We start from the raw sequence: 25,311 nt of genomic DNA, 5'->3' as shown, positions 1-25,311 counted from the left end.
TATCCAGTTATTTTTCTGATTCTTACTAATTCACAATTAGCTACTGAGGTAGATCTGGAAATAAAACTAAACTAGGGTCTGACCTTGAAGGTGAGAGCCCACAAGACCTATCTGAGCATAGCTATTGTACTGGTGCATCAGGGAGGGTAATAGCCAGGTTGGTAGGCTTTGCCTTGTAAGGAGTGGTGAGGTAGGTAGAAAGGACATAGGGAATGTCTGGCTGTTATGTATTATTTCTGTTGCCAACATAGAATTTCAGGCTTTTATTCCCCTCTTGGCAAAAGACCAGGTGTCTTATACTTACTCCTTTCCTACATTTTCTCCATAAAGCATGTTAACTATGGCTTACCACTGTGCTGAAAGAATTTCTATTCAAGAGAATAGGTACTTTATGTCCCATTTTGTTTGCATCATTAGGGTCTCAGGCTGTCCTGGCCATGGCCTACCATGTGAACCTGCTCTTTTTCAATCTACATACTCTCTTTAATTGATTTAATTTAATTGATCTCATTTATTACTATGGTTGTGAATTTTAGGCTGTAACTTTGAGTAATAATTAAAACATTATGGTTTAAAATATTTAATTTTCTTTCTGTATCTGAAAACAAGGGCAATCCAGTAATTCTTTCCTATAATAAAAGAAAATTACACAGTAGGTAGGCATGACTTTTTAAGTGAAAAGGGAGATGACATATAGTATATATACATATTATTATATTGAGCTGAAATTAGGAAAAACTATGATTGACAGATGGTAACTGAGTTTTTTGCTATTATCTTCCATGTCAACGATCTTGTTCATGTTGTATATAGTAATATATAAGTGGAGACTTTAGATGAAAGTAATAACATCAATTTATACTTAAAAGTACCAAGACCAAATTCATTTTTTCTCAAATATTGTTTATTTGCTCTTATATCTGTATTTTGACTACTGAAATAGATAATCTTAACTGCTTGATGGAATTTGAATTATCATTCTAGAAAACTTTTGTATCAAATAATCAATATGAATATCAGGTATCAATATGAAAAAGGATCTTTATTCATTTTTTATGAAAAATAATTTGTAAATAAAAAGTTTAACCTTTAATATTGACCTATAATTTTCTAAGTACCCCTGCATGTTTATAGTTAATCCAGGTATCCCTTCTAGAACTCTTAAAATTATTTTTATGAATTCGTAGTCACACAAAATGAATTTAAAAATTCAGAAATATCCTTAAGTTTTGCTGTTGATGTTTTTTAAAATCCTATTCTAGGTCTTCTTGAATTTTTTTTCTTTTTTAATATATAAATGGTGGCACCTATAATAGTACTAACAATTGCCACAGATCCAACCACTAACAACACCAAAATAACAATGTTAACCCTGGAATTAGACTGATTTTCATCAGGACTAGGATTTGGAGGACTTTCATCAGGACCTGGTTCTGCTTGAGGAATAAACAAAGCTACTTGTGCAATGTTGGATAGTTTTGATGTCAAATTGCTTTTATCCACACTTTGAATGGCAATAAAGATGTGAGTTGCATTTTCTTCTGAGATATTTCCCTGTTTAAATGCAAAGGTTTCTTTAGAGTTGGCTTCATTTGGTAACAGATCAGTAGTGTTTACTTGGAGAGCATTGTCAAAATTGTCTCTTAGATCCAGAATACTTCCACTTATTCTTATAATATACCGCTGAACTAAGAAAAAAAAAATTACATGTAGTTCAGAAACTAGAGCATATAATGTTAAATTCCTTTTTATCTATTCTCCTCAAAATGTTTAGTTATGCAAAGCTTATACGTATAGCCAAAACCTTACTAATTTTTCTATGAGAGCTTAATTCTGATATGCTAAATACTATCTTCATTGTTTGAAAAGTGGGACCGGGTTAAAATGTGCCATGTTTGATTGATTTGAAAATATCAGATTATAAAATTAATACTTCACTGAGTAGTCAATTAAAAATTGTTCTCCTCCCACCCACCTTTATACCCTTGCTTTTGCAAAGAGCACCTTTCACTTAACACTACATGTCACTTCATCCTTACCTTTTCCAACATCAAAATTATCTCCTGGTGCTGTCCATGTTAAATTGATCTCATCTCCATTAAGTGTGGCCTCAAGATCTGTGATTTGACTTGGTGGGTACAGATCAGGCAAGGGAAGTTTTGAAATATTTGAAACTACAAATGCACCTCCAGATGCTGTTCTGGTGAAACTCTCCAAGGTTGTGTGAGTATCTTCATCAATTTCAACTCTTGGTGGATTCCCTTCAATTTTCCCTGCATTAAAATTTGCTATATTTAATGGCAAATCTCTACTAGTATTTTTAGAACTCAATGAATTGAATTCCTCATCCTACATCCCCCTGCTCCCTTTTCATACATATACACAATCACATTTTACTAAGTTTGGTGACAAAGTCATAGGCATCCAATTGGTGGCAGAATTTTTTTTCTTTAGCATTCCTGACTACGATATTGTAGGATAGAATTATATAACATATCGCTTGGAATTAAGGCTGCACTGAATGGGAATAATGTTATATAATTCAATATGTGCCCTTAAAAAAAAGAACTGCTTTATTTCTCAAATTATCTCCAAGCTAGGAATGAACCTGGGTAAATTTTTACTGTTTCCCTTTCAAATGCTTGAGGCAGGTTTTTCCCTTGCTCTCTGCTACAAGTGCTAAGGAATAATAGTTCAAGTTATATTCCAGTTGCCAACAGAGAACCCCTAAAAGTCACAAGGTAAGGAATGGACTGAAGGAAAGCTGACAAAGAATGCATACTTAATCCTTATCATCACCTTACTCTACACAGTTTCCCTTTTGACTTAACAAAACATCAAAATAAGTGTTTACTCATTTAGGTGTTTTTGTGAACTGAATCCAGTATCTATGTGAACTGAAGAATAAATTCTGCCACTAGCTTGTGCTTAGGTACATAACACATTAGCATGTTTTCTTTATCTGAGTTAGAAATTTGACATATTGTTGTTAATATAGGTAAGGTGCTCCAAACTAATATAATAATGGCTGACATTTGTTGAGTGCTTACTAGATGCCAGACACTGTAAAAAGCTTAGCATAATTTGGAGGCAAACACAGTATGACTGAGAACTTCATTTCAGAAATAGGAAAAGCTGTACTTGAGTTGTAAAGTGTTTGAAGCCTTAATCATGTTAACTACAATTATTCAAACCAGATATAAGATATCATTACTCACCATCCACTACCCATCCTGGTATATGTGCGGCTCTATTCAGTGGACGCCTTAAGTTTTGTGTGGTCACATTTGCTCCTCTATAAGCCCGTACTTTTAAGCTATATCTGCCATTTTCTGAATAAGCTATAAAATATCTGGAGTACACCCCATCATTCTTGAAAGAATCAGCACCTTATTATAAAAATGAAGGAATAAAATATTACTGTGAAGAAAAAGAAAAATGTATGCATTTTCTAAGCCAAGCATATGGACTTTATAAGCATATCCCCTTGATTAGGCTCTCTATTTTGTGATTGACTCACTGGGGAATAGTTCTATTATGCTTTACAAACCAGTATCTTCTTTAATTGATATATCTTTTATATATATATTTATATATATAAATATATATATATATATAAATATATATATATAAAATAAGTACCTTTACTTTATCAACTTCTATGCCGATTATTTTAGTACTCTTCTTACCATGTTTTAGCCAAATGGTTTTCTTGCAGTTCTTACTTTACCTAAACACATAATTATGTCATCTCCTGTTAAAAGCAAAAGGATTCACACTAAAAAAATGTATCTTGACATAACAATTTAATTCTCAGTATGTTTACCTAAAAATTACTTATTTTGACTTCTCTTCAACCACTCTTTGTGTGTGTGTATGTGTGTGTGTGTGTGTTGTATCCTCTCCTCTTGTTCTATGATCCATTAACTCTCTGGTCTGATAGTGGAAAACCCCATCTATTATTATAATAAACATTTGGGGAGCTCAGGAATATTGTATCATAAGTTTATGTCTGATATCACCAGTACTAGAGTTATTCATTAAATTACAGACAAATTTCTCAGGGGGTTTAACACTCTAAGATAAAGGTTCTTCAGTTGAGGTCCTTGGATGAGCACCATGTGCATGTCTCTTGATCATATTAGGAATGCCAATTACTTAGACCTTCTATGGAAGGGCCTAGCATTCTGTGTTATAACAAGCCCCTCAGGTGATTCCTTTGCATGCTAAAGTTTGAGAACCCCTGCTCCAAGTCATTGTTTATCACCAATACCTTCTTAGGTAAAGGCATTCCAAATTAGCTAAGTAGCCATCTGGTAAAACCTTTAGAAATGAAACAAGATGCTTTAACTTTTAATGTAGCTTGGGAGGGTTTAGGAAAAGGAAAAGTCAGGAAATAGTTGAGGAAAATATTATTATATCAGATGAAGGCACTGAGGTGCACCAAAGAACAATTTTACCTTATAAATTTTTACAGGGCAAACCCTGGTTGATTATATATTGACTGACATTGCAAGACACTGTTAGAAAATTCTGACAACTCAGGAAGTTATTGATATGGTAATTTCCTTGCTTATGGTCCTTTCAAAAGAAGGATCAGTTTCCAGGACAATCCAGAGTCTAGGAAAAAGGTACTATTCACCCATATAGACCACGGCATGGCCAACTCTGTATCTTGTTTCCTGCCATTCAGACCTGGCATCTGATCTCTGGTGATATCTCTTGTCTGTTTGGCTGTTCTACTTGCCCTTGGACCTTAGTTCCCAAGACTGTATGTTGCATTTTTTCCAGCTGTTGGGAATTATTCTTGCCTGTTCTTCCGTCTCTGCCAGGGGCTCAAGTTCTACCATTTAATCCCATCTGGCTGCTTGTGCTTCACTCACTCTGGCTAGACTTTCTGATGATGTGCAACTAAGAAACTTGCTCAGAATTCTTGATGCTGTTTTCAGTCTCCTGAATGAGATGTTCTTGATGAGTAACAGATATTGGTTGTCCAGATGAAAAATAATAATGACAGTAAATAACATTTATTGAGTGCATACTATGTGCAGGACACTTGCTAAGTACTTTGTAGGTTTTATGTGGATAGAATTTCCTACTGGTTCTGCTGTTCATCCATAATCTGCATCAGTTCTTCTGGAGTCTGTCCCACTGCCCCACAATATTATAGGGACCCATAACATATCCTGAGTTATAAAATTACAGGCTTATTCACAAAAACCTGTGAGTTACCTGCACCGTTATCCAAAAGTTCCAAAACTTCTATTTTTCCGTTACTTGATTCAATGAAAGCAGTCACATTGGCTCCAAGAATTGGTACATGCCCTTGTAGAACTTCTGCATAAACAATCATTGGGCTGGGAAAACTGTTTGTGTCTTTATTCATTTTAGCATTCACTGTGATTGGAGGCACAGAAGAATTTGCTGCCTGAGAATTTACTGTCATAGTCAATGTTTCTGGGTTTGCTTTGGCTTGAAGACTGTATGTCCAAACACCCACCTAAAAATTCAATGGAAATATATTAAATATCCAAGATCAAGCTTTTCTGTGTTTTCATTGTCCAACTCTTAAATACATTTTATAAATATGTTACAGAATAAACAAGTTTTGACAATTTTGAAGGTAAAAGGATGAGAATTGAGGCAGTTTAGATAGGGTATCCTGGCCGTTGTCATGCATGGTGTCTAAACTTTGGGAAATGTCAGCTAGGAAAAATAAGTTTGGGAAAGTTTGCTTTGGTCTTAGCCTTATTCTTTGACCTCAGAGTCCACAGATTCTAAGATCTGGTCGTGCTAATCAGGAATGACTGAATAGCTATCTACACACCAAATTGCACACATTCTCTCTACATTGCTTCTTCAAAGTTATTCTTAGCCTACCTCATTTTTTCTCTTCTCTTTCTCTTAATGCATATGTTCTTTCTTTTTCCTGCCTCCATAATTTTCAGGACCACACAGGCATAGAAAGTACATTTTATTTTATTGTAAATTTGAAGATGATACAAGTATTGACACCTATTGTTGTGATAGTAAACAATGTATTTTCAGCTACCAAAACAAATTTGCAAGGAAGTCTAAAAGCTGATTGCTTACCTTTGCAGTTCCTGGAATACTGAGATAGGCCATTTTGGAAACTGTGTCCACTGTGAAATTTCTCACTGGTGTTCCACTGGGGTCCCAGAGAGAAATAATGGGAGACTGTCTGGCCCATGTGATGAGAACGAATGTGTCCTTTCCCACAGTGCTATCAATTATTACAGTGCCGTTCATCCAGGGATTATTGTTGAGTGTTAATCCTTTACTTTCAAGCTGTTTAAATATATTTTAAAAATTAATTACTGGAGAAGAGAGTAATTTTTTCTGTTTTCATTTTTAATGTAGTTTTTAATTTCTGGCCTGAGAACAAGCTTATGTAGGGCATACTACCTTAGGCTTGTGATCTCTGAAAGCTGATTGGGATGTGACAGTTGTCATCAGAAAGTGTAGAAATATAGAGTCTGAGGGAAGGACAGGGTATAATAAAGTCATTAAAGCAGGAGAATGGGTTTTATAGTTGGAGATATGGCCCTGTTATTTTTTTCCCCAATTGTCTTGGAGGACACAGAAGAGAAGAATTAGCTATAGGGTGTGCGTGTATCACCCTAAGTTTATCCATCTTCATGATGACCTAAAAAATACTTATTGGTTGTGGCTAGAGTATTTGAATAGAAATACAGTAAAAGGGGGCCTCAACGGAGAAAATCAAGATTAGCAAACTATGAGAGAAGCAAACAGGGCTATTTTCCTGATGTGAAATCTTGAAATAATTTTCACACATGATAGAGTGAGTAGCACTGGACAGTAAACATTCCAAGAGGAGTAGAAAGAGGGCAAACTGTTTACAAAGATTGGAATCCTGAGAAGAGATGTGAAAGATAGGACCTTTCTCTGAGAAGAGCTTCAAAGAAAGTTTTTCAAGTCTTTGTGGATAGTTCTCAGTCAAGGAAAGCCAAGTTTATCCACGGATCAAGAAAGTACTTTCTAAAATGTGTCATTTCAGGAATGATGGGAAATCTCATTTCTATTCTAAACCAGTCTTTTAAACCAAAAATCCTCTCACACCAGTGCTTATAGAGGGGAATGAATTCTACCACTGCAACATCATTGCAATCACAAAAATCTCAGTTCTGTGTTAAGTGGACATGGCTTTGAGTAGACCATGTATTATTATTAAGTTAAATCTGAATGAGAGAGACTTTCAGGAAAGTCTAAGAAAATTAGAAAGCTTTGGCTACAGAGTAGTACTAGGGGAAAATAACTGAGTAAAGAGTGAGATGCAGCCTTTTCTCTGTATTCTAACTGCCACCATCCAAATCCAAGTTCTCATCTACTCAGATTATCGCAACATACCTCTAACTGTTCTCACGCTTCTCTCCCAAGACAAATTGAGGTTAATCTTTCAAAAATGTGTTTTCTTTTTGTTATTTCTCTACTTAAACTATACACTTTTTGAGTGAGGGATGCAGATCTTTCTGCCCCTTCCATATTATTTATAAAACCATTCTCGAAACTTTAAGCATATCCTGCATGCAAATGTCTCTTTTCTGGATGATTTCCCACATTCTACTTTTATATTTTAAAATTCCTTTGGAACATTCCATTTAATGTCCCACCAGCCCCTCAAAGTCTAAGGTTAAAACAGAGCAGAAAATAATATCCTCAAAATCAGTTCTCCCTTTTTACGTGTCAATTTTGTCATCATTTTCTCAGTCATACAGATGGAAACTTTCAGAAATGTACATTATTCTCCATCATTTTATTCTCCATACACCACCAAGCTAGATCTCAGATGAATTTTTAAACTGTTTTCAGGGCAAAGCTGCAAACCTAACCTCCAAACCAATCAGCACATATTATCTTAACTCTGAATCCTATACCTTCTCGCTCTTCATTGTTGAAGAGTAGAGGAAACTAGGTTTGTCTAGGTGATCATGGCAAGTTGATGGTGGGCAGTGACTTGATGAGCTGTAAGATGGAATACAAGTGATACGCACTTGGTGGGAATGGATATTGATAGAAACAGAATTTTGTAAAAAATATTTTGAAAGAAACAGGCTATGCTGACATTTTACATGGTACATGAATTAAGAATGAAGAAAGGTGTAAAAACTTTTCAATCTAAATACAGAAAATGGTAGTGTTATTGATACGCAAATGAGAAAAGAAGTGGCATTCAGAAGACAGAAGAATAAAATAAAAAGCCAGTGAAAAAAGTGGTTGAAGAAGTAAGATAAGCCCTAAATTTGTAGATATGCAATAGTTATTCACTTTCTTTTTTCTGATAAATTATTTCCAAGATACATCGCTTCCATCTCCAAACCAGATTCTTGAGTGAATTCATCTAATTCAAATCTATTTTACAGCAGTGAAGGGCGGGGGAAATCTTGGAAGAATGGAATTTTTTAATGCATTTATAGCAAAATGGATGCTACATTATTGGACAAAATCTATTTTTGGCAGAAAAGTTAACAGTATTCAGTTTTGATGTTATCCCTTAACCAAGCTCTATAGGAAAAGAAAAAGAAAAAGTATATCTGCTACTTCATTACTTAATTTGGCCATATCTAAAGAATAACTTCTATTTCATACTGAGATTTTAATTTTAATTAAAAATTTACTTTGAGAAAAATATAGGAATCAAATCTTTTAACAACTGAATTATTTCTCTTTGTTATGGCTAAGTGTAAACACCAAAATCTGAGGGGTGGATTCTCTGACCTGAAGAGGCTGTTGGGAAAGATCAGTGTTTCCTGATGCAAGGGCCCCAAAAGCATCAATGAGGCCATTGTTCTGGGCTTCATCTGAAGCAAAAAAATGGTTTCCTCCTAAAATGTAAATACATTAAATAGGTTTCTTTCTAGAAATTACATACTTACCACATTAATAACGTAATAGGATAAACAAAATCATACTTTCAGTATGTATTATTAAAATAGAACAAAATCAGTCATGCGTAAAGATTAACAATGAAATATTAATTTAAAGCTGTCATAACTAGAAAATGTAAGCTGCCTTTATACGTCACTGATAGAAATATTCCTGGCTGGAATGCATGAAATATTCATAGAATATGAAAGAAGATGTTACAGTTCCATGTATTAAAGTTCATAGATCTCACAGCCCTTTAGAGTCATTATTCACTTTTATTTAAGATAGTTATAACAATTCTGGCTTTCAGATTTTTCAACCAAAGTGTGTCAGAATCAGTTTAGAAAGCTTAAAGAGCTGTCATATTGAGGTATCCTAACAATAACTGGCAATGGAGAGACAGAAAAATGGTAAGCAATAGAGAAAAGTTCAAAAAAAGCATTACTTTAGAGGGACACTTGGGACAGAAATAAATTTTACAATGGTCACGAAAGTACTTTGAAATAATGGGAATTTGTACAACTAAGCATTAAAAAGCAAGTATGTATTTGGTAGCATTAGAATTCAACCCAATATAATAATTGATATTCATAATATTACAGGTTTTGTTTATTCTACTACATTTAAGAAGGCACTGAAACATCTGGTCTATTTTCATTATATGTCTCTATATCTAAGATAGCATCTTCCCTGTAGTTCATCTAGAAATTTTGTTGTTATTTAGATTTATTCAGCCTGAGCTTCTGTTAATCCCATCTGCTCCCCAACCCTACCCTAAAGCCTCTGCTCTGGTTTCATGGATTTCCCAGTATCTCTCCATGTGCCTTACACTGTCATTCCAACGTGATTTTTTTTGCTCATGACCTGATCATCTTTTCTCACTCCTTTCTTCAGAAGAAGTAAACACCTTGTTCATGGCCCAGCTCAGAAGTCACCTCATCTCTCATGCCTTCTTTCTCTGACTCTGTACAACCCTGGGAGAATTAATGGCTTCCCCTGCTCACATTGTGCTTTATTTCTATATATTTCTCCTGTCATGGAGGGATGCTATCTGATTATGCTATCTGATTAGAAGTTTTGTTTGTCTCTTCAGCCAGCTGGACTGTGAGCACCTTGAGAACAGAGAGCAGGTCTAGTTTGACTCTGGTTCCAAGGTCTTGGCATAGCACCCACAGGGCAAGAGCTTGAGAGAAATTGTTCAGTTGTTAGCCTTTACACTTACACATTGCTGTCAAAGGACAATAATATATAGATCATATTTCACCTGTTAAAGCGCTCATCTCTATGACTGCTTTATCAGCAGATGGTCCCAAAGCAATCAGATGAATGATAGCTCCACTTTGTTTCACTTCATCAATACAATTCTTTGCAGAGTTATCCTCCCCATCAGTCAGCAGGACAATTTCAGATCCATCTATTTGGGGGTGAATTTCTCTAACTACCTGCAAATATAATGACAGCATAATTATAAGTGTTCCAAGATCAAAAGACTTATGGGATATTAGAAAAAATGTGCAAAGAAATTAAAAGTGTGCAGAAGAGATAGCTTCTCTTTTAAAATCAGATTCTGTAATCAACAATTTTTAGGCGAACATAAACATGATTTTATTTTCTGTCTATCTGCCTCGGGAATGCTTGCTCAAATGAAGTTATGTGGGTGCAGGGCTGTGGAAAATTCTATTTGGATTAAATAATAATGCCATCTCAGTCTGAGGACTCAGGTCAACCAGACATCAAAAATATAATTGCAGAATGTGGCATTAAATATGTCTCTGTTTTCTCTGACTGGACTGCCCTCTAACAAACCATTAGTGTATAAAGTCTGTTGCATATACAGCTAGATGCATTAAAACTCCACCTCAACATTTTAAAAAAGTTAATGATTCCAAATTAGGGAACCTTTAATATAAAGAAAAGATATAGAAAGTTCTAAGCAGGTCAAGGTTAGGGATCTTGTTATATAACTTTTGTTTTACTTCTAATAGTAAAGAGCACAAGACTAAGAGTATTGGTGGTGCTTAGAGAATACATGGATTATATTTATTTAAATTGAGTTCTATTTGTGGTTTGAACCCATTTATTATGAAGCCAAACAGTTTGAAACTCACAGTTCTGAATCTAGGTGCCTATAAGAGAGGATAAAAAGAATTTATCCCAGGATAGCAACTATATTTCATCTCTGACAGCTTTAATTCGTAGTGGATTCTTGGTACACCATTTTGAGAAACTGAGTCCATACCAAAGGGAAACAAAAGACAGATTATCAGTGGCTTTCGTGAATTCGGAGTGGAGGTGTGTGTAGATTTGTAGAAGAGGGTTTGGAATTTAGATACTTGTAATAAAGCTGGCGTCAGGGAACAAAGGGACCAGCTTCATTTCAATTTTTTGCATGTTTTTAGACAAATGATGGCTAATATATGTTGTAATATATGTGAAATATGCTTTGACATACATTAAAATCACACTAAAAATAGGAAATTCTTTAATACATTCATTGCATTTATACAGCATCCCCATCACATTCCCCCTGCATGTTTGGGTGAAATATATAATATATTTGTGAATCTTATTTTTATCCAAATGTATATGACCTTGTTCATTATTATGGCATTTGTGAAATATATATATTTACTCTCTATAAAAGATATTGTTCTACATACATAAATGTAGTATTTCATTTAACCTTCATAATAGTCCTATGAGGTAGGCATTCTTGTTTTCCTATATTCCATAGATAAGGCACTGGGAATCCAAAGAGACTGAAAACTTTACCCAAGATCACTTAGTAAGTAGTAGAGCCAGTACTCTGATGTTACTTCCTGACCCTATGACTAACGGCCCCTGCTACATCTACTTTAATAAACATCAGTTTTCCCCAACTTAATGTCACAGAAACTGAAATGAAGATTGGCCCAAAATGGAATCATACCATATAACTTGCTTCATTGTCTAAAAAAATTGAGTTTTGTTGACCAAGCACACGTATTTATTTAATACTTATTGAGCACTGACTACTGCATGGTGTACCAAGACAGAAAAAGTCCCTGACCTCATTGGGATTATACTCTAGTGGCATTTTAATAGTCAGTTATTCATCCATTTATTTATTGATTTACTGATCCATTAAAAATCATTAAATGAATTTTTTTCTATGGGCTTAGTTCATCCTGCACTTCTTAGGATTAGTCATGTTAATATTAGGCAGCAAGTATGTGTGGCAGCATTTGACATAAAAATGTCCTAATCATAAAAAAAGAAAGAAACTAGGTAAGGGGTATTAAAAGGTACCCAATTGCAGTTATAAAGTAAATAAGTGATGGAGATATAATGTACAGCATAGGGAATATAGCTACCAATATTGTAATAACTTTGTATGATGTTAGGTAGTAACTAGACTTGTCATGGCGATCATTTCATAATGTATAAAAATATCAAATCACTCTGAAACTAATACGATATTGGATGTCAGTTATACTTTAATTTTTTAAAAAAGAACAAACTATATTTGCAATATGATTTTCACCTGAAATGCTGATTTAATTCCGGCACAGATGGAAGTTCCTCCATTAGCTGCTGTAGGTAAGCTCTCCAAGAGCTTGTTTCTTTCTTTGCTGCTTATTATTTGGATTAGATTACTTTTCACATTGGCACTACTATCAAAGTGCACCATCCCCACCCAGGATCCATTTTCAATGGTCTGCAGCAGGAAGTGTTTTGCTGCTTGGTTCATTCGATTTAGGCGATTAAAACTCTGAATAAAAAAAAATCAAGAAAACAACCAAGGGGTTTTCAATTGGAAAATAATTGCAGATCACACAAAATGAGTGAATAAAATTTGTCATTGATTTTTTATCAATGGTAATTGGTATTATTAAAGAAGGCAATTTTCTTTTAATTGATAAAATTGAAAAATATTGTTGTATTATGGAACACATATGGTATAGTAAGGAACATAGGCTTTAGCTAGAGCTGATTCTTGGCTGCTAAGCACCCAAATTAGAGGTGGAGGGTAGGGTGGGGGTTGGCTTGCAATTGTGAGGTGATGACTTACCACTTAGAGACTGCCTAATAACTCCTGAGATCCTCTGTTCCAGTTGTATCAAGATGAAACCACTCCCCAGGTCCCACAGTATCAAACCAGACTTATCATGGACTCCATCTAGAAATGGAAGTCTCCCTATCCACTTGGGGACATCCCAAAAGATGAAACTTACTCAAGCTGCAGCTATATTTTGAGAGGCCCAGTCCCTACCACCCTCCCCGCCTTACCTCTTCTGCTTCTAACCTCTCCCCACCACTTCCCCACCAATGGATTAATTGGAATTGGTTCTTTGACAACTCATTAAAACTCACATCCCTCTTTCCTAGGTGAATGCTCAATGTAAGCCTCTTCGTACGTTTGTCTTTTCCAGTTCCTCAACACCAACTGATCTGTGAAACCTCCCCCCAACACACATCCAAATTTCCCTCTGAACTCTCTAGAACCAACCCACAGTGAAAAACTTCTCTTACATTTCCATCTTTGAGGGCTCTCTCTCTACCACTTTGTTTTACCTTTAAACTTAGCTTTACCCGCATCTTGTCCAAAGGAGGCTGCTCATCTTTTCCTAATAAGGAACTCTATCTCTCCTCAGCAACACTTCCTAGAACACTTCTATGTATAGGTGTCTAGCATTCTGATGTTCTTTCTGAAACTTGCTATTGAGGATTATTTCATTCAGCTGCACCATCTTCTGTGCTTTTCAGTAACCATTCAACTGAGTGGTTTGTTGGAGACATTCACCTTGATCTTCAGCGTGCTCTGTTCTGCTTCTAATGTGACATCCTTCTGGGTGCCTTATCACATTATGTTTGCTCATTTGTAGTCCATTTCAACAATTATTTATTGAGTGCTTATACGAGATAAACACTATTTTAGGTAACAGGGATGCAAAGATGAGTAAGACACTGTTTTAAGTCCTAGAGGAGCTCCCAGTCTAGTGGGAGAGAAACGTGTAATTACAATATGATATATAGTAATAGAGGTTTGCACAGGTCATTACGGGAAACCAGCAGAAGACCCATTAGTCCAGTCTAGAAGCCCAGCCCATCTTCTCCTGGAGGAAATGGGTGCCTCTACCAAACTTGAACAATATGTATGAGTTAGCCAGGTAATGGAAAGGGAGAGAACATTTTCTCTATTCAGCAGTGAATTCTTCAAGGATGTGAGTTTGTACTCCTAGACCCTGGCACAATGCCTTCCATTCCTTGAATGATAGTAGAGGGAATAAATGGCTGAATCTGACTGTATCTTTATTATGGTGGTACTTTTGGTCTGTGGCTTCGAGCATAAAGGGGTCATTTATATAGATGATGCAAATAAGGTAAAAGCATGTTAACAGTTCTCCTGGTTGATTTTGTTCCTTGACTTGGAATGGAGTTCAGAGGCCCCAATCTACTCTCTCCTTATGTCTGTTAAGGATTTCCAGTAGATAACAGAGACAAGGTTAGAAAGAATGTCCATATTAAAAATCTTTAGTACTGATCTTCTAACTAAGGCTTTACTAAAGGATTTAAAAGTACTCCTCAATAAACTCTCCATTTTCTGGGGTTGGATATTGGGTTAGATCTTTTTAACTCCATTGCCACACTTTTTCATTACAATATTCACTGCCACTCTTGAGATCATGATCATAGGAGGTAACAGTATTTATGCCACCATGCAATTTAGAACAAGCAGGTAGTGTTTAGAGTATTCTCAGCTATTCAATCACTTTCATGTCCCTATATCCAGGAACAAATGGGCCCACAGACTTACATTCATGCTTCCAGACTTATCAAGAACTAAGCACACAATTCTTTCTCTGATCTTCAGCAATGAGAAGACAGGTGGAGGGGGTGGTGCCACCATAGATGTTGTGTTCTTAAAGTCCTCAGAATTGCTGATCACCTCCCATGTACTTCTGGAATTGCACATTTTGTTTTGTAGGCTTGGAGCTTCTTGGTTATGGGTTTTTTTATTACAGAATTCAACAACCTAAAAGATTAATAAAATGAAAAAAACCTTTACATACAATGTATTTAAAAATTCAACTACAAATCTGAAAAATAAAAAATGTTCTTGGCAAACATGTTGTTTATTTAATGAAAGAAGATTCACTGAGGAATCATATAATAGTAATATGCATTTTGAATAATTGTAATAACAGGTAACACTAGTTGAGTGCTTACTATGTGCCAGTTAATGTTTAAAGAACTCTATATTAATATATCTAATCTCTCAGGAAACCTGCACAGGTATTTTGTAAACTTGATAACATATCCTTTGAATATATATGCTCTGAACTCACAATTGGCATACTTACAGAATTAATACCTTGCATAAACATTATGGATGCCTTTTCAGTTTGATCTTTATCAGGGAAGAATTGACAATCTTTTTCATACAGTTTTGTCTTAGAATCAATTCTGCATCCTCTAGTTGTACAACTGTTCCCTTGACACTTATAAACTCTATTTATACCAGTAATACCTGTCGAACATCTGAAAATATATAATAGTTAGTCTTTGAGGCAACTTAACAATAAAAATTTTTGAAAATATCAAGTAATCTTTCCATCAAGGTTTTGTTTGTTCTTATTTATGTACCGCACACATCTTGTTTTTGGCAGCAACATTTAAGTGTTCCTATCAGAGCAGTTACCTGTTTTTCAAGAAATTGCAGAAAGAAATTTTAAGTGGGATGTCTAGTATATGTAATGGCTGAGTTCCCTGTTGGGATTAAAGTTGCTGCCTGTTAATCCCAATGGCTGGGGAGTCCCCTTTTCCAAATATCTCTTCTGGTGGCCTTGTGATGATAAATGCACTGCAGGCATCTGGACACGGCAACTTGTGAAAACACTTACTCTTGGTGCCACCTTAGCTTGAAGTTCTTTGTAAGATTCTTCTCAAAGAAAATATCTCCAAAAGAATGGGATGTGGCATAGCTACAAATATTTTGTTTTTTCAAGGAGCATTTTTATCTAAAGCAAAATGTGGCTTGAAGGAAAGACTAAGGTACTGCCTAGGACAGTAGTCACTACTGGTGGGGTTATTTTAGACGTATGTTTTATTGCATGGAATTGGCCACAGGTAGCAGTGATTACAATAAATATGCTGGAATGTGAATATTATCCCATCTTTTCAATGTGTTTCCATTTCAAATTTAAGAAGCAATTACTAGATTTCATTCAGTTATTTAGAGTCTCCTAAATATGTGTATGCCTCTTACTCCCCAGAACTCCATGAACATAATGTTATCTACATTAACAACCATGATGAATATTCTTTAGCAGAGACTAGACATTTAGGGGGAATATGGTGTAAACAAATGTAATCAATGTAATACTCCTTAAATATGTGTGCTGCAACTGGTGAAGCAAATGGGCAAAGGAAGGGACTTCAATGAAATCAAGTATCTTTCAATTTGTGCATTTTTGATAAGTCCACAGACCTTGCAGGGCATCTAAGATTGAGTAAGCTGATGGCATCTAATTTTAAACCAATAACCAACAACCATTTTGCTCTATTGATCTTAGAACTAACAGGATTGTCTATTATTAACTGTGTTGTTAGATTGGTATTTTTAAATGAATTTTACAAAACCCAAGAAATCCTTGATTGGCCCTTTGAAAGTTGATTTCTTATTGAGCTTACATTTACCACTATTTTAATCACTTTTTTCATTCTTGTGTAGTATAAATTATTTTGATTTGCCATATACTATACAACCCTTTACACAGAGTACAACTCCAGCACAAATGAGTTCTGGCAGCTATGGTAGAGAGGTATAAAAATATGCCAAATCGCTACCAAATGCTCTTGAAGTTATGTGTATTTTGAATGGAAAATCAGCTACTTTAAGGTACATCTTCTAAAAACAAAACAAAAACAAAAACAAAGAAACAGACACACTGTTTTGTGATATAGCATCTATTATCTGCATCGGGATAAAAAAATTATTGGCATTTAAAAGAAATAAAACTAAGGAAAATAAGAAAATATAGCCTGGAGTAATTAAGAAAAGTTCAATGTTCATACCTTGTTGCTTCAATTTTCTTTGACTTAGCACTGTAGAAAGGCTCATCTTCATTGTACTCATCAAATACTCCCCAGCGGAGATGGGCCCACTCATGGACAAGCAGTCTATCTGTAGGAAAATATTTCAAATATATGATCATAATTCAAGTGACAAAATTTGTCCCTCAAATATTTTAACAAACTGTTTCAGTCAAAAAGTTATATTTAGGTTTTAAATAACTGCTAACATTTGTATTTTTATTTATAAAAAACATGTTGCATTACATTATATAGTATATTATGTTTTTATTACACAACATGTTACATCAAGAAAACATTTATGATATGTATGCTATGAGCAAAATAGTCTGAGCTTTGGCTTTTGGGGGGCAAAAAGTCTTAGTTGTTACAATGGTTTTTAGCGCTACAAAGCTTGCTTTTACCAAACCATAAATGGATATATAACATATCTTTGGTATTAATATTTCACTAGGATGTGATTAGTTAAAAGATGTGAATGGCTCAGTCAGTTGAGTGTCCAACTCTTGATTTCAGCTCTGGTCTAATCTCACAGTTCGTGAGTTCAAGCCCTGGGTCCGAGTCTGTGCTGACTGCGTGGAACCTGCTTAGGATTTTCTCTTTCCCTTTCTCTCTGCCCCTCCCTCCCTTTCAAAATAAATAAATAAAGTTAAAAAAAAGTCTATAAATTCTCTTGAGGGAGTGGATAATAAAAAAAAAGCGTTGAAAAACACTGCTATAGACCATAGATAATTTGGGGGGATGTCCAAATAAAGTGATTAATTTATAGTACTTAACACATAAAGCATTGATTATGTGAAAATAATTATTATTAATTATACATATTTAGCATATGTTATTACTAGAAAATACAAAGTACTAGGCTCTAGGCACTAGATATGCGAAGTACTAGGTACTAGGACATACAAAGATGAATAAGATGTAGTCTTTGACTAGGAAAAGCTCAAAGAGAGGGATTTGGAATTAAAAAAATTTTTTTTTTCTGCTAAGGATTTTAGGGTAAATGGAAGAATAAAGGTAAATCCATAGCTTGAAATGCTGGAAGGAGAAACAAGTAGATTTCAGTTTTAGCAATATTAGGAAAAACTTCAGAGGAAATAGCAACGGAGAAGAGGAATTCAGAAATATGTTTGTTCTGCTACCATGTGTATTTCTCTAACTCAAATTAACTCAGGAGATCTAAACATAGAGGGGAAGTGTCAGAATTATGCAAAAGTCACATTTCTTCTTTAAGTCCTTACTACTCAAAATATGTTCATTGGACCAGAAGCATCAGCATCACCTGGCAGCTAACAAGAAATGTAGAATCGTAGACCAACTTTAGATCTACTGAATCAGAATCTGCATATTAACAAGATCCTTAAGTTACTACTCTATGCATTGAACTATAAAAACACTGGCTTAAGGTTTTCTAGGCAAATGGAAACATTAGAAGGAAAAAGCCTCTCTCTCATGCCCACTATAATTTGCTAAGAGAGTAGATTTCAGGTGCTATCACCACAAACATGAAATAAAAGGGAAAGGAAGGGTAGGGAACTATGTGAGGAGATGATATGTTAATTAGCTTGACTATAGGGCTCTATTTTCTCAATCAAGACATCTGTTGATGTGATTGAAAAGGGTAGTTAGAGATCTTGGGAAAAATGGTAGAAGTTTTAGAACAGCTGCTATGGGGAAGGAGAAAGGAAGCCAAGAAGAGACAAGTACAAATATTGTTGCATAACTTTGAGGGCTTCCCTGAGCTTGGGAAATCTGCTTATATAATGATATCATTAGTTTTATAATTTTCTTTAATAGTCTTGGAAGTACATTAACAGAAGCCAAAGAAAACTGGCTGGAAACTCAGGACACAGGATTTGGCAAGTTGAATGAAACATAGTATATGAATGGTGAGGGATTTGAGGTATTTATACTTATAGTTGAAATAACTAATTTTGCTGGATATGCCAGCTAGGAAAGAGAGTATATCTTAGAAAGGTGCAAAGGATTAGAGGTGTCAAAGAGAACAGTCATGGTCAGGCTAAAGTTTGAGGGAGAGATAAGATTAGGTTGGGATGGGATGGTATGGGATGATGGAACTTTCAAGTTGGGGTGGAGAATAGGTCTAGGTGCTGAGGACCAGGGCTAGCTGAATGTTTGACAGAAACAAGAGACTTAATGTGTGCTCATTGGAAGGGCAGTGGGAGAGAGAGATTGTGGGGTATGTGGATTTAGGTAGGTTTTCACTTAGTAGTGGCATGTGAGTTTGATCTTCCTTTAACAATGATTTGCATTTTTTAAATGCAAAACAATATACTTTAGTTCATTTGAAACAATGATTTTTAACTTTTAGATAGAACTAGATGAAATTGTCCTTGATCTAGGTAAAAATAATCACTTATAGACATGTTCACCTGGTTTAGCCAAATAGGTTGCTTAATAATATCAGCAACTAACAGCCTATGAATGTTTTCTCTTGGCCAGAAACTGACATCCTGGCTCTTTTCAGCTTGCCATACATCAGTCTTCCATGGAGGACTTCCATGGCTTATGATTGATTAATATCCAGCTGTGGAGAACTGAAAAAAATTAAATCTAAAAAGTACACCCTAAAAATTTTATTATTGCCCTGTGTTCAAATTTCTGTTGATGTTGTACTGAGTATCTAACTCAGTGTTCACAACAATTCTACAAGACAGGAAACTTTTATTTACTGTATTATAGGAAATAAGAACAGAGAAACTAGGTCATTTGTCCAAGGTCACACACAATTGGTAAGTCACTATTTGAATTTAGAGACTCTGGCTCCAAGGCTTGGACACATCCATAACCTGGATACAAAGATGCTTGTTAGAGTCATTTGCAACACATGTATTCTAACAAAAATTCCTACCTGATGGTCCATATTCATTTTGTTTTTTTCCAAGTACAAAGTCAGGGGTGAAATGAATGTATTCTCCTTTTTCTTCACAGGCTGTGAACTGTCTGGTATATGGTTCATCTCTACCTGGGAGGGCAGGTGGTGCAACTAAAACATCGGCCTGAGAATGTTTAAAAATATTTTTAAAACATCAGAAATAGAAATGATAACAGTCTTAAACGCTCTAAGACAATCAATGTGCTGAAAAACTGGGGATCACCAGAAAATACAATTTTTTAAAAGAAGCTTTTTGACTCTTACGTGTTTGTAGCTTTCATGTTTTGGCCTCTTGTATTGTGAGTTTTCCTTCCAGCTGTTAGGAATTAGTATTGATACATTTTTGAAAAAAAATCTTTTTTCTGTGGCTTCAAACAGGTAAGTAGAAGCTGTAGTCACCATACCCTATTGTTAAAGGAAAAAAAAATGTGAGTATGGCCAAGTAGCAATGGACCAAATGGGCAGAGTTTCATCACCGGCATTTCCCAATTTAAGAGTGGACACACAAAGCAACTGACTAGGGAGCAGGTCTCTGCCTCAGAGTTCCAGTTCTGCCACCTGTCAGTCCAAAATTATATGTTAATCTTACACATCACAGGCTTTGAATTTTCTGTAACCCTTCATCAAAGGGCAATTGCTTCTCTTGAGTGTTAAAAGAAATTACATAAAATGACAAAGACACAGACTTCAGAGTCATCTACTGGGTTCCAATATTGGTATTAGTACCTTCTGGGCAATAGAGGTTGGACAGTTTAACACTCCGAAGCTCAGTTTCTTCATCTCTTAAATGGACTATTACAACCTTTCTTTAGAATTAACATAAACATGAAATGAGTTATAAAGTGCTGTACACGTAGACGGTCATAAAACTGTCTGATATCATCACTGTTAATAAGTCTCATTACAGAGCAGCCTTAGCTGATGCAAGCTGAGGAGAACAGTCTGTAGCAATGGATCTTAGGGAGAGGTTTTTTATTATACTCCCAACCCCCAGGAGAGACAGTTGGATTGGGAACTGGGGAGTGGAGTGATAGCAAAATTCATAGGAGATGCAGAGCTTTGTAAATCATAGACAGAGCTTGATGCTCTGCCAACAAGATAAAAATAGTATCACTTTATACTGTTCAGTATCCTGAACCCAAAGGTATAATGATTAATAAGGGAGATGGTCCCTTTCTAGAACTCACTGTCTAATGGGGGAAATGGATGAATGCTTCTTAATGGAGATCTGTTCTGCATAATCAAAACTACTGAATAATTGAAGGATATTGGGTGCTAGATGAAAATGTCAAACTCTTCATCTTGTCGGCAGCATTCCAGTCTGCAGTGTTGTTTCCTTCATGGTGGGCTCTTTTCCTCCATGATGCTTCCTGACTTGACATAAGCCCACAATAGAATTTTTCTTCTTCAGGAATCCCAGGACTTTGTATCTTGTTCTCTTGAAGAGTCCAGTGTGCTTACTCAATACATTAAATAGATCAGCAAACTAATTGGGTTTAGAGCCATGGATCAGTCAGAAGCCAGAGTGCACAGAACTGAAGACCCAAAGAACTGGCTAGGAGTTAGTAAAAGGGCTTCAGAGATCTCTTAAAGTAGATTGGAAATTACTGGCCTAAAGCAGCTTTTCTCTAAGGATGGCTTTCCTCCTTTTTTTTTTTTTTTTAATATTCAGATCTCACCAGTTGTCACATTTTGCTTCAAGTGACGACTATCTATGTTTCTATGAGATAAAAATATATAGGGTGATTTGAATTGTGGTGAGTATTTGAAAAGTAGGGTTGCTACGTTTGTGTAGGTTGTGCATTCTACAACTCCAAGGGATTCCATTTACTTTGTAGTTTCCATAGCTCTATGCATCTGCCTTGGGTAGTGGTATGTTCTGAGGTCATTGAGGGATTTCGTAGATCCTATGTCAGATGACTATGATCCCCTAGGGCATACTAGGGTAGCTAATAATGATTCTCATAGGCTTTCCAAGGAAAATTTCTGTAACATTCCTTCTAAATTCCATCTCAGAATTCCTATAATATCCTAGTTGGATCAAAGATGATTAATATTATCAATATTTCAAAAAATAAGTACTTTCAAACCAAAAAGACACATGAATAAAAGGAATAAGGAAAGGTGACAGTTAACATCTCAGGTTATGAATTGTGAGTTAATTCAGCATGAATGTTATTATGGTCAGATGGTATCCCCAGAGTAAGGTTATATCTACAAGTTGATTCACTAGTTACAAAAAAAAGAGTAATTTTTGTCATCTTGTACAAGCCAGAACTCAAACCCACATCTGTCAGCCTTCAAATCCCATGGGTTGGATCTCAGCTCTAATTGTGCTATTTAATGTGATCTCAGAAAAAAATATTTACTCTACAAATACCAGTTTTTTCTTCTGTATAATGTGGATGAGAGAATTTTACAAGGTTGCCTGGTAATATAAATGCAAGGACTGTTCAGAGGGCTGGGAGAATGTCAGGAAACATTGTGTAATCTAGGCATATCTACTAATAGTTGAACTTTTACTTGTGGTGTTTGATAGAGGACATTTTAATATTTTTTTTGCCACTGCAAAGTAATTTTTCCAAATACTGACTTCTGATGGTCAGAAAAGTTTGAAACTGATTCTTCCTGAACACTAAGAAGCCATCATGCAGAATTAGCTGAGACACGGTCAACCCTATCTAGAATGAACTGCTATTGAAGCCTGTGTTCTTCAGTAAAAGAATTTTTATATCCCCCTGGAATTCAAAAGGTATCAACAAATGAACACTGCTATTCTGCAAGAGTTTATTCAGAGTGAATGATAAATGGCAGCCACAGAATCACCATCTCACCACCCAGGTCCAGCCCATCAGTCTCTAATGGATAGCAACACACATGTAAAAGGCCAAATCAGTGAGCCTAAGGACACAGTACTAGAGGAACTGAATGTAAGGAATTAGTAAATGTTGATGTCAGGAGAGCTGATTTGCACGGCTGTTAACACCAATTTCTATTGCATGAAATGTTACAGTTGGTAGAAACTTTAGAAATCACATTTCTCCTTTTAGGCTTGGAGCCTTTCTCTTCTCCATCTGCACTTTATAGTGAACTCATTTATTACCATGGCTTTAAATCTTGTCTACATGCTGATGAGTCCCCAGTTTTTATCTCCAGCCAGTTTTTCCCCTTGAATTCAGATTCTTATCTATATCTATGTGTGTATCTAATAAGCATCTCAAATTCAAAACGCCTCAAACTAACTCCTGATCTCCCATCTGCCACATTATTTTCACTTACAGTCTACCTTTTCAACTGATGATAATTCCATCCTTCCAAGTGTTCAGGCCAAAAGCCTTGGAGTCTTCTTTGACTTCTATTTTCCCTCCTCCTCTCCACCTCCCCACCCCCCATCTAAACTATCAGCAAATTTGTCTATAATACCCTCAGAATATGTTCATCATACCACTTTAATGATCTCTACCACAATATCCCTGTCCTTCATCATCATTACTTCTCACCTGCAACTGCTTCCTACCTGCACCACATCTCTGTGCTGCAATGAAACTTATGTAGGATGAGTGACAAGTGTAAGCCCTCTACAGAATTTCTTCAATACTGCAGTCAGAGTGATCCCAGAACATGCATGAGAGAGCACACTCCTCCTCTGCTCAGAACCCTTTCGTGGATTCCCATGGCACTCAGAAGTAAAAGCTCAAGTCTTTCCAGTGGTCTGGGTCCTCTATGTCTCCATGTTGGGCTCTCCCACCCTTCTTCCTGTTCATCACCTCCTGATGGTCACTTCAAGCATGTTTGCTTTACCTACTGTTCCCTCCCCGAGGTTTTCAATGGGTTCTTCCCTCACTCATCTCAGGTCTCCGCTCAGATGTCTACATCAACAGTGAGGTCTTTCCTGACTGCCCTACATGAAATAGTAATGAACATTCTCCTCCCACCCAGCTCCAACACTGCCTATCCCAATATGTTGATTTTTTTTACTTCATGGAAACCTATTACCATCTGACCTGCTATACTTTTACGTGTTTTTATTATCTATATCATCTAAAAAGAATGTGTACTGCACGAGGGTAAGGAATTGTTCACTGTTGTCACTCCCTGACATGTCATAAGTATTCATTAAATAATTGTTTAAAGAACAGATGAGTCCAACTGTTCATTTACAGATGAAGAAACTGAGGATCAGGAAGGCCCTGTGCCCTGTCTTTGGTCTTATGGTGAGACAGGGTAGAACTCTATTAAAACTTTCCATTCCCTCTGCCACTCCGGTATTGTCTTCACTGTACCATGCTGCTTTTAAACTTCCTGTAGCATTCAGAAGTTTCCATAATAATTAACTACTAACTTTTTTCTTCTCCACAATTCAAACAGAAGAAATCCAATTTTTTTCTTACCTTTATCTCTTCAATTATTTTTCCATCTTCTGGCACATGAGGGTCTATAGCGATGATAATGCCTTCATAGCCATTGTTATTCAGCTGAACAAGGGAAGTATTGGACCCCTGCAGCAGGTATAGGACTAAGAGGAAGACAAAATCTAATAACCCCATTGTTCTTGTCAAAGCATTCCTGGCCCCAAAGTTGGTTTGTTCAAAGGGTTTTTCTTTTACTTTGTTTCTCTCTCCATATATATAGCCCTAAACCTTATCAATGTCAGCTGATAATGGGACGTTGCTTGTATAAAGGTCAATGTTACATATGTAAAATGTTTGATGTCAGTTTATGTAATCATTTTATTGTATGTTATTATAAAAGTGATCTAAAACATAGAAGAGATTGATCTTTTTATTAAAAAATTACACATATTCCTCTTGGAACTTTTTTTTATATTTTCTAATTCTGGTTTATTTCCTACATATAGACATATAACTTGTATTTTCTGTACAGTACAATGTAAAAGTTAAAAAAAATTTATAATGAAATGAGTAGAAAAAATAATGGTAAGATTGTTATTCAGTTTTACAGAGAGACTTAATAATTATTTAGATTATTTCCAAAGTATAAATAATTGAAGAGAATGTAAGATTATTAAATATAAATAACACCAAATTAGGTAAGATGGCCTTGAAACTTAATTTAAAAATTTAAAGACTTTGACAAATTAAGGAAGATTTGATAGTTATTATATTTAAAAATCCTGTTTAGTAAACAATGAATAGAATGTTTTTATATAAGTATATCAAAAAAGTCTGGTATGTGCTAATTATTATTGAAGCAGAATGAATAATTTTGATAGTTAACATTTATTTAGTGCTTACTAGGACAGAGATTCTCTCTCTTAATTTTCACTGTAACTCTCTAAGGTAAGTATGAATATAATCTTCATTTTATGCATGGGGAAACTGAGGCACACAATTTCAGTAACTTGCCAAGATTACATACATAGCAAATGACAGAGTCAGGATCTGAACACTGTATTCTTACCCCAAAGCCCA

General features: G+C 35.5%; 1 protein-coding gene across 1 annotated transcript; it reads right to left on the bottom strand.

Annotated features, from left to right (window-relative positions):
- Positions 1–1,296: 1,296 nt before the first annotated feature.
- CLCA4 (chloride channel accessory 4) lies at positions 1,297–24,426 on the bottom strand (the record flags this gene model as incomplete). The annotated part of the gene is made up of 14 exons (XM_007079248.2): positions 24,271–24,426; positions 20,144–20,284; positions 19,856–20,003; positions 16,966–17,074; positions 15,252–15,429; positions 14,705–14,923; positions 12,431–12,658; positions 10,172–10,349; positions 8,758–8,864; positions 6,094–6,309; positions 5,233–5,500; positions 3,219–3,389; positions 2,040–2,273; positions 1,297–1,688 (listed from the first exon to the last, which is right to left on the bottom strand). Coding segments are annotated over exons 1-14 (2,745 nt in total), but the record flags the coding sequence as incomplete, so codon positions are not given.
- Positions 24,427–25,311: the final 885 nt, after the last annotated feature.

The sequence above is a fragment of the Panthera tigris genome, chromosome C1 (genome assembly GCF_018350195.1).
Source record: "Panthera tigris isolate Pti1 chromosome C1, P.tigris_Pti1_mat1.1, whole genome shotgun sequence".
NCBI classification, from domain to species: domain Eukaryota; kingdom Metazoa; phylum Chordata; class Mammalia; order Carnivora; family Felidae; genus Panthera; species Panthera tigris.
This window is presented reverse-complemented; position numbering and strand designations above follow the sequence as displayed.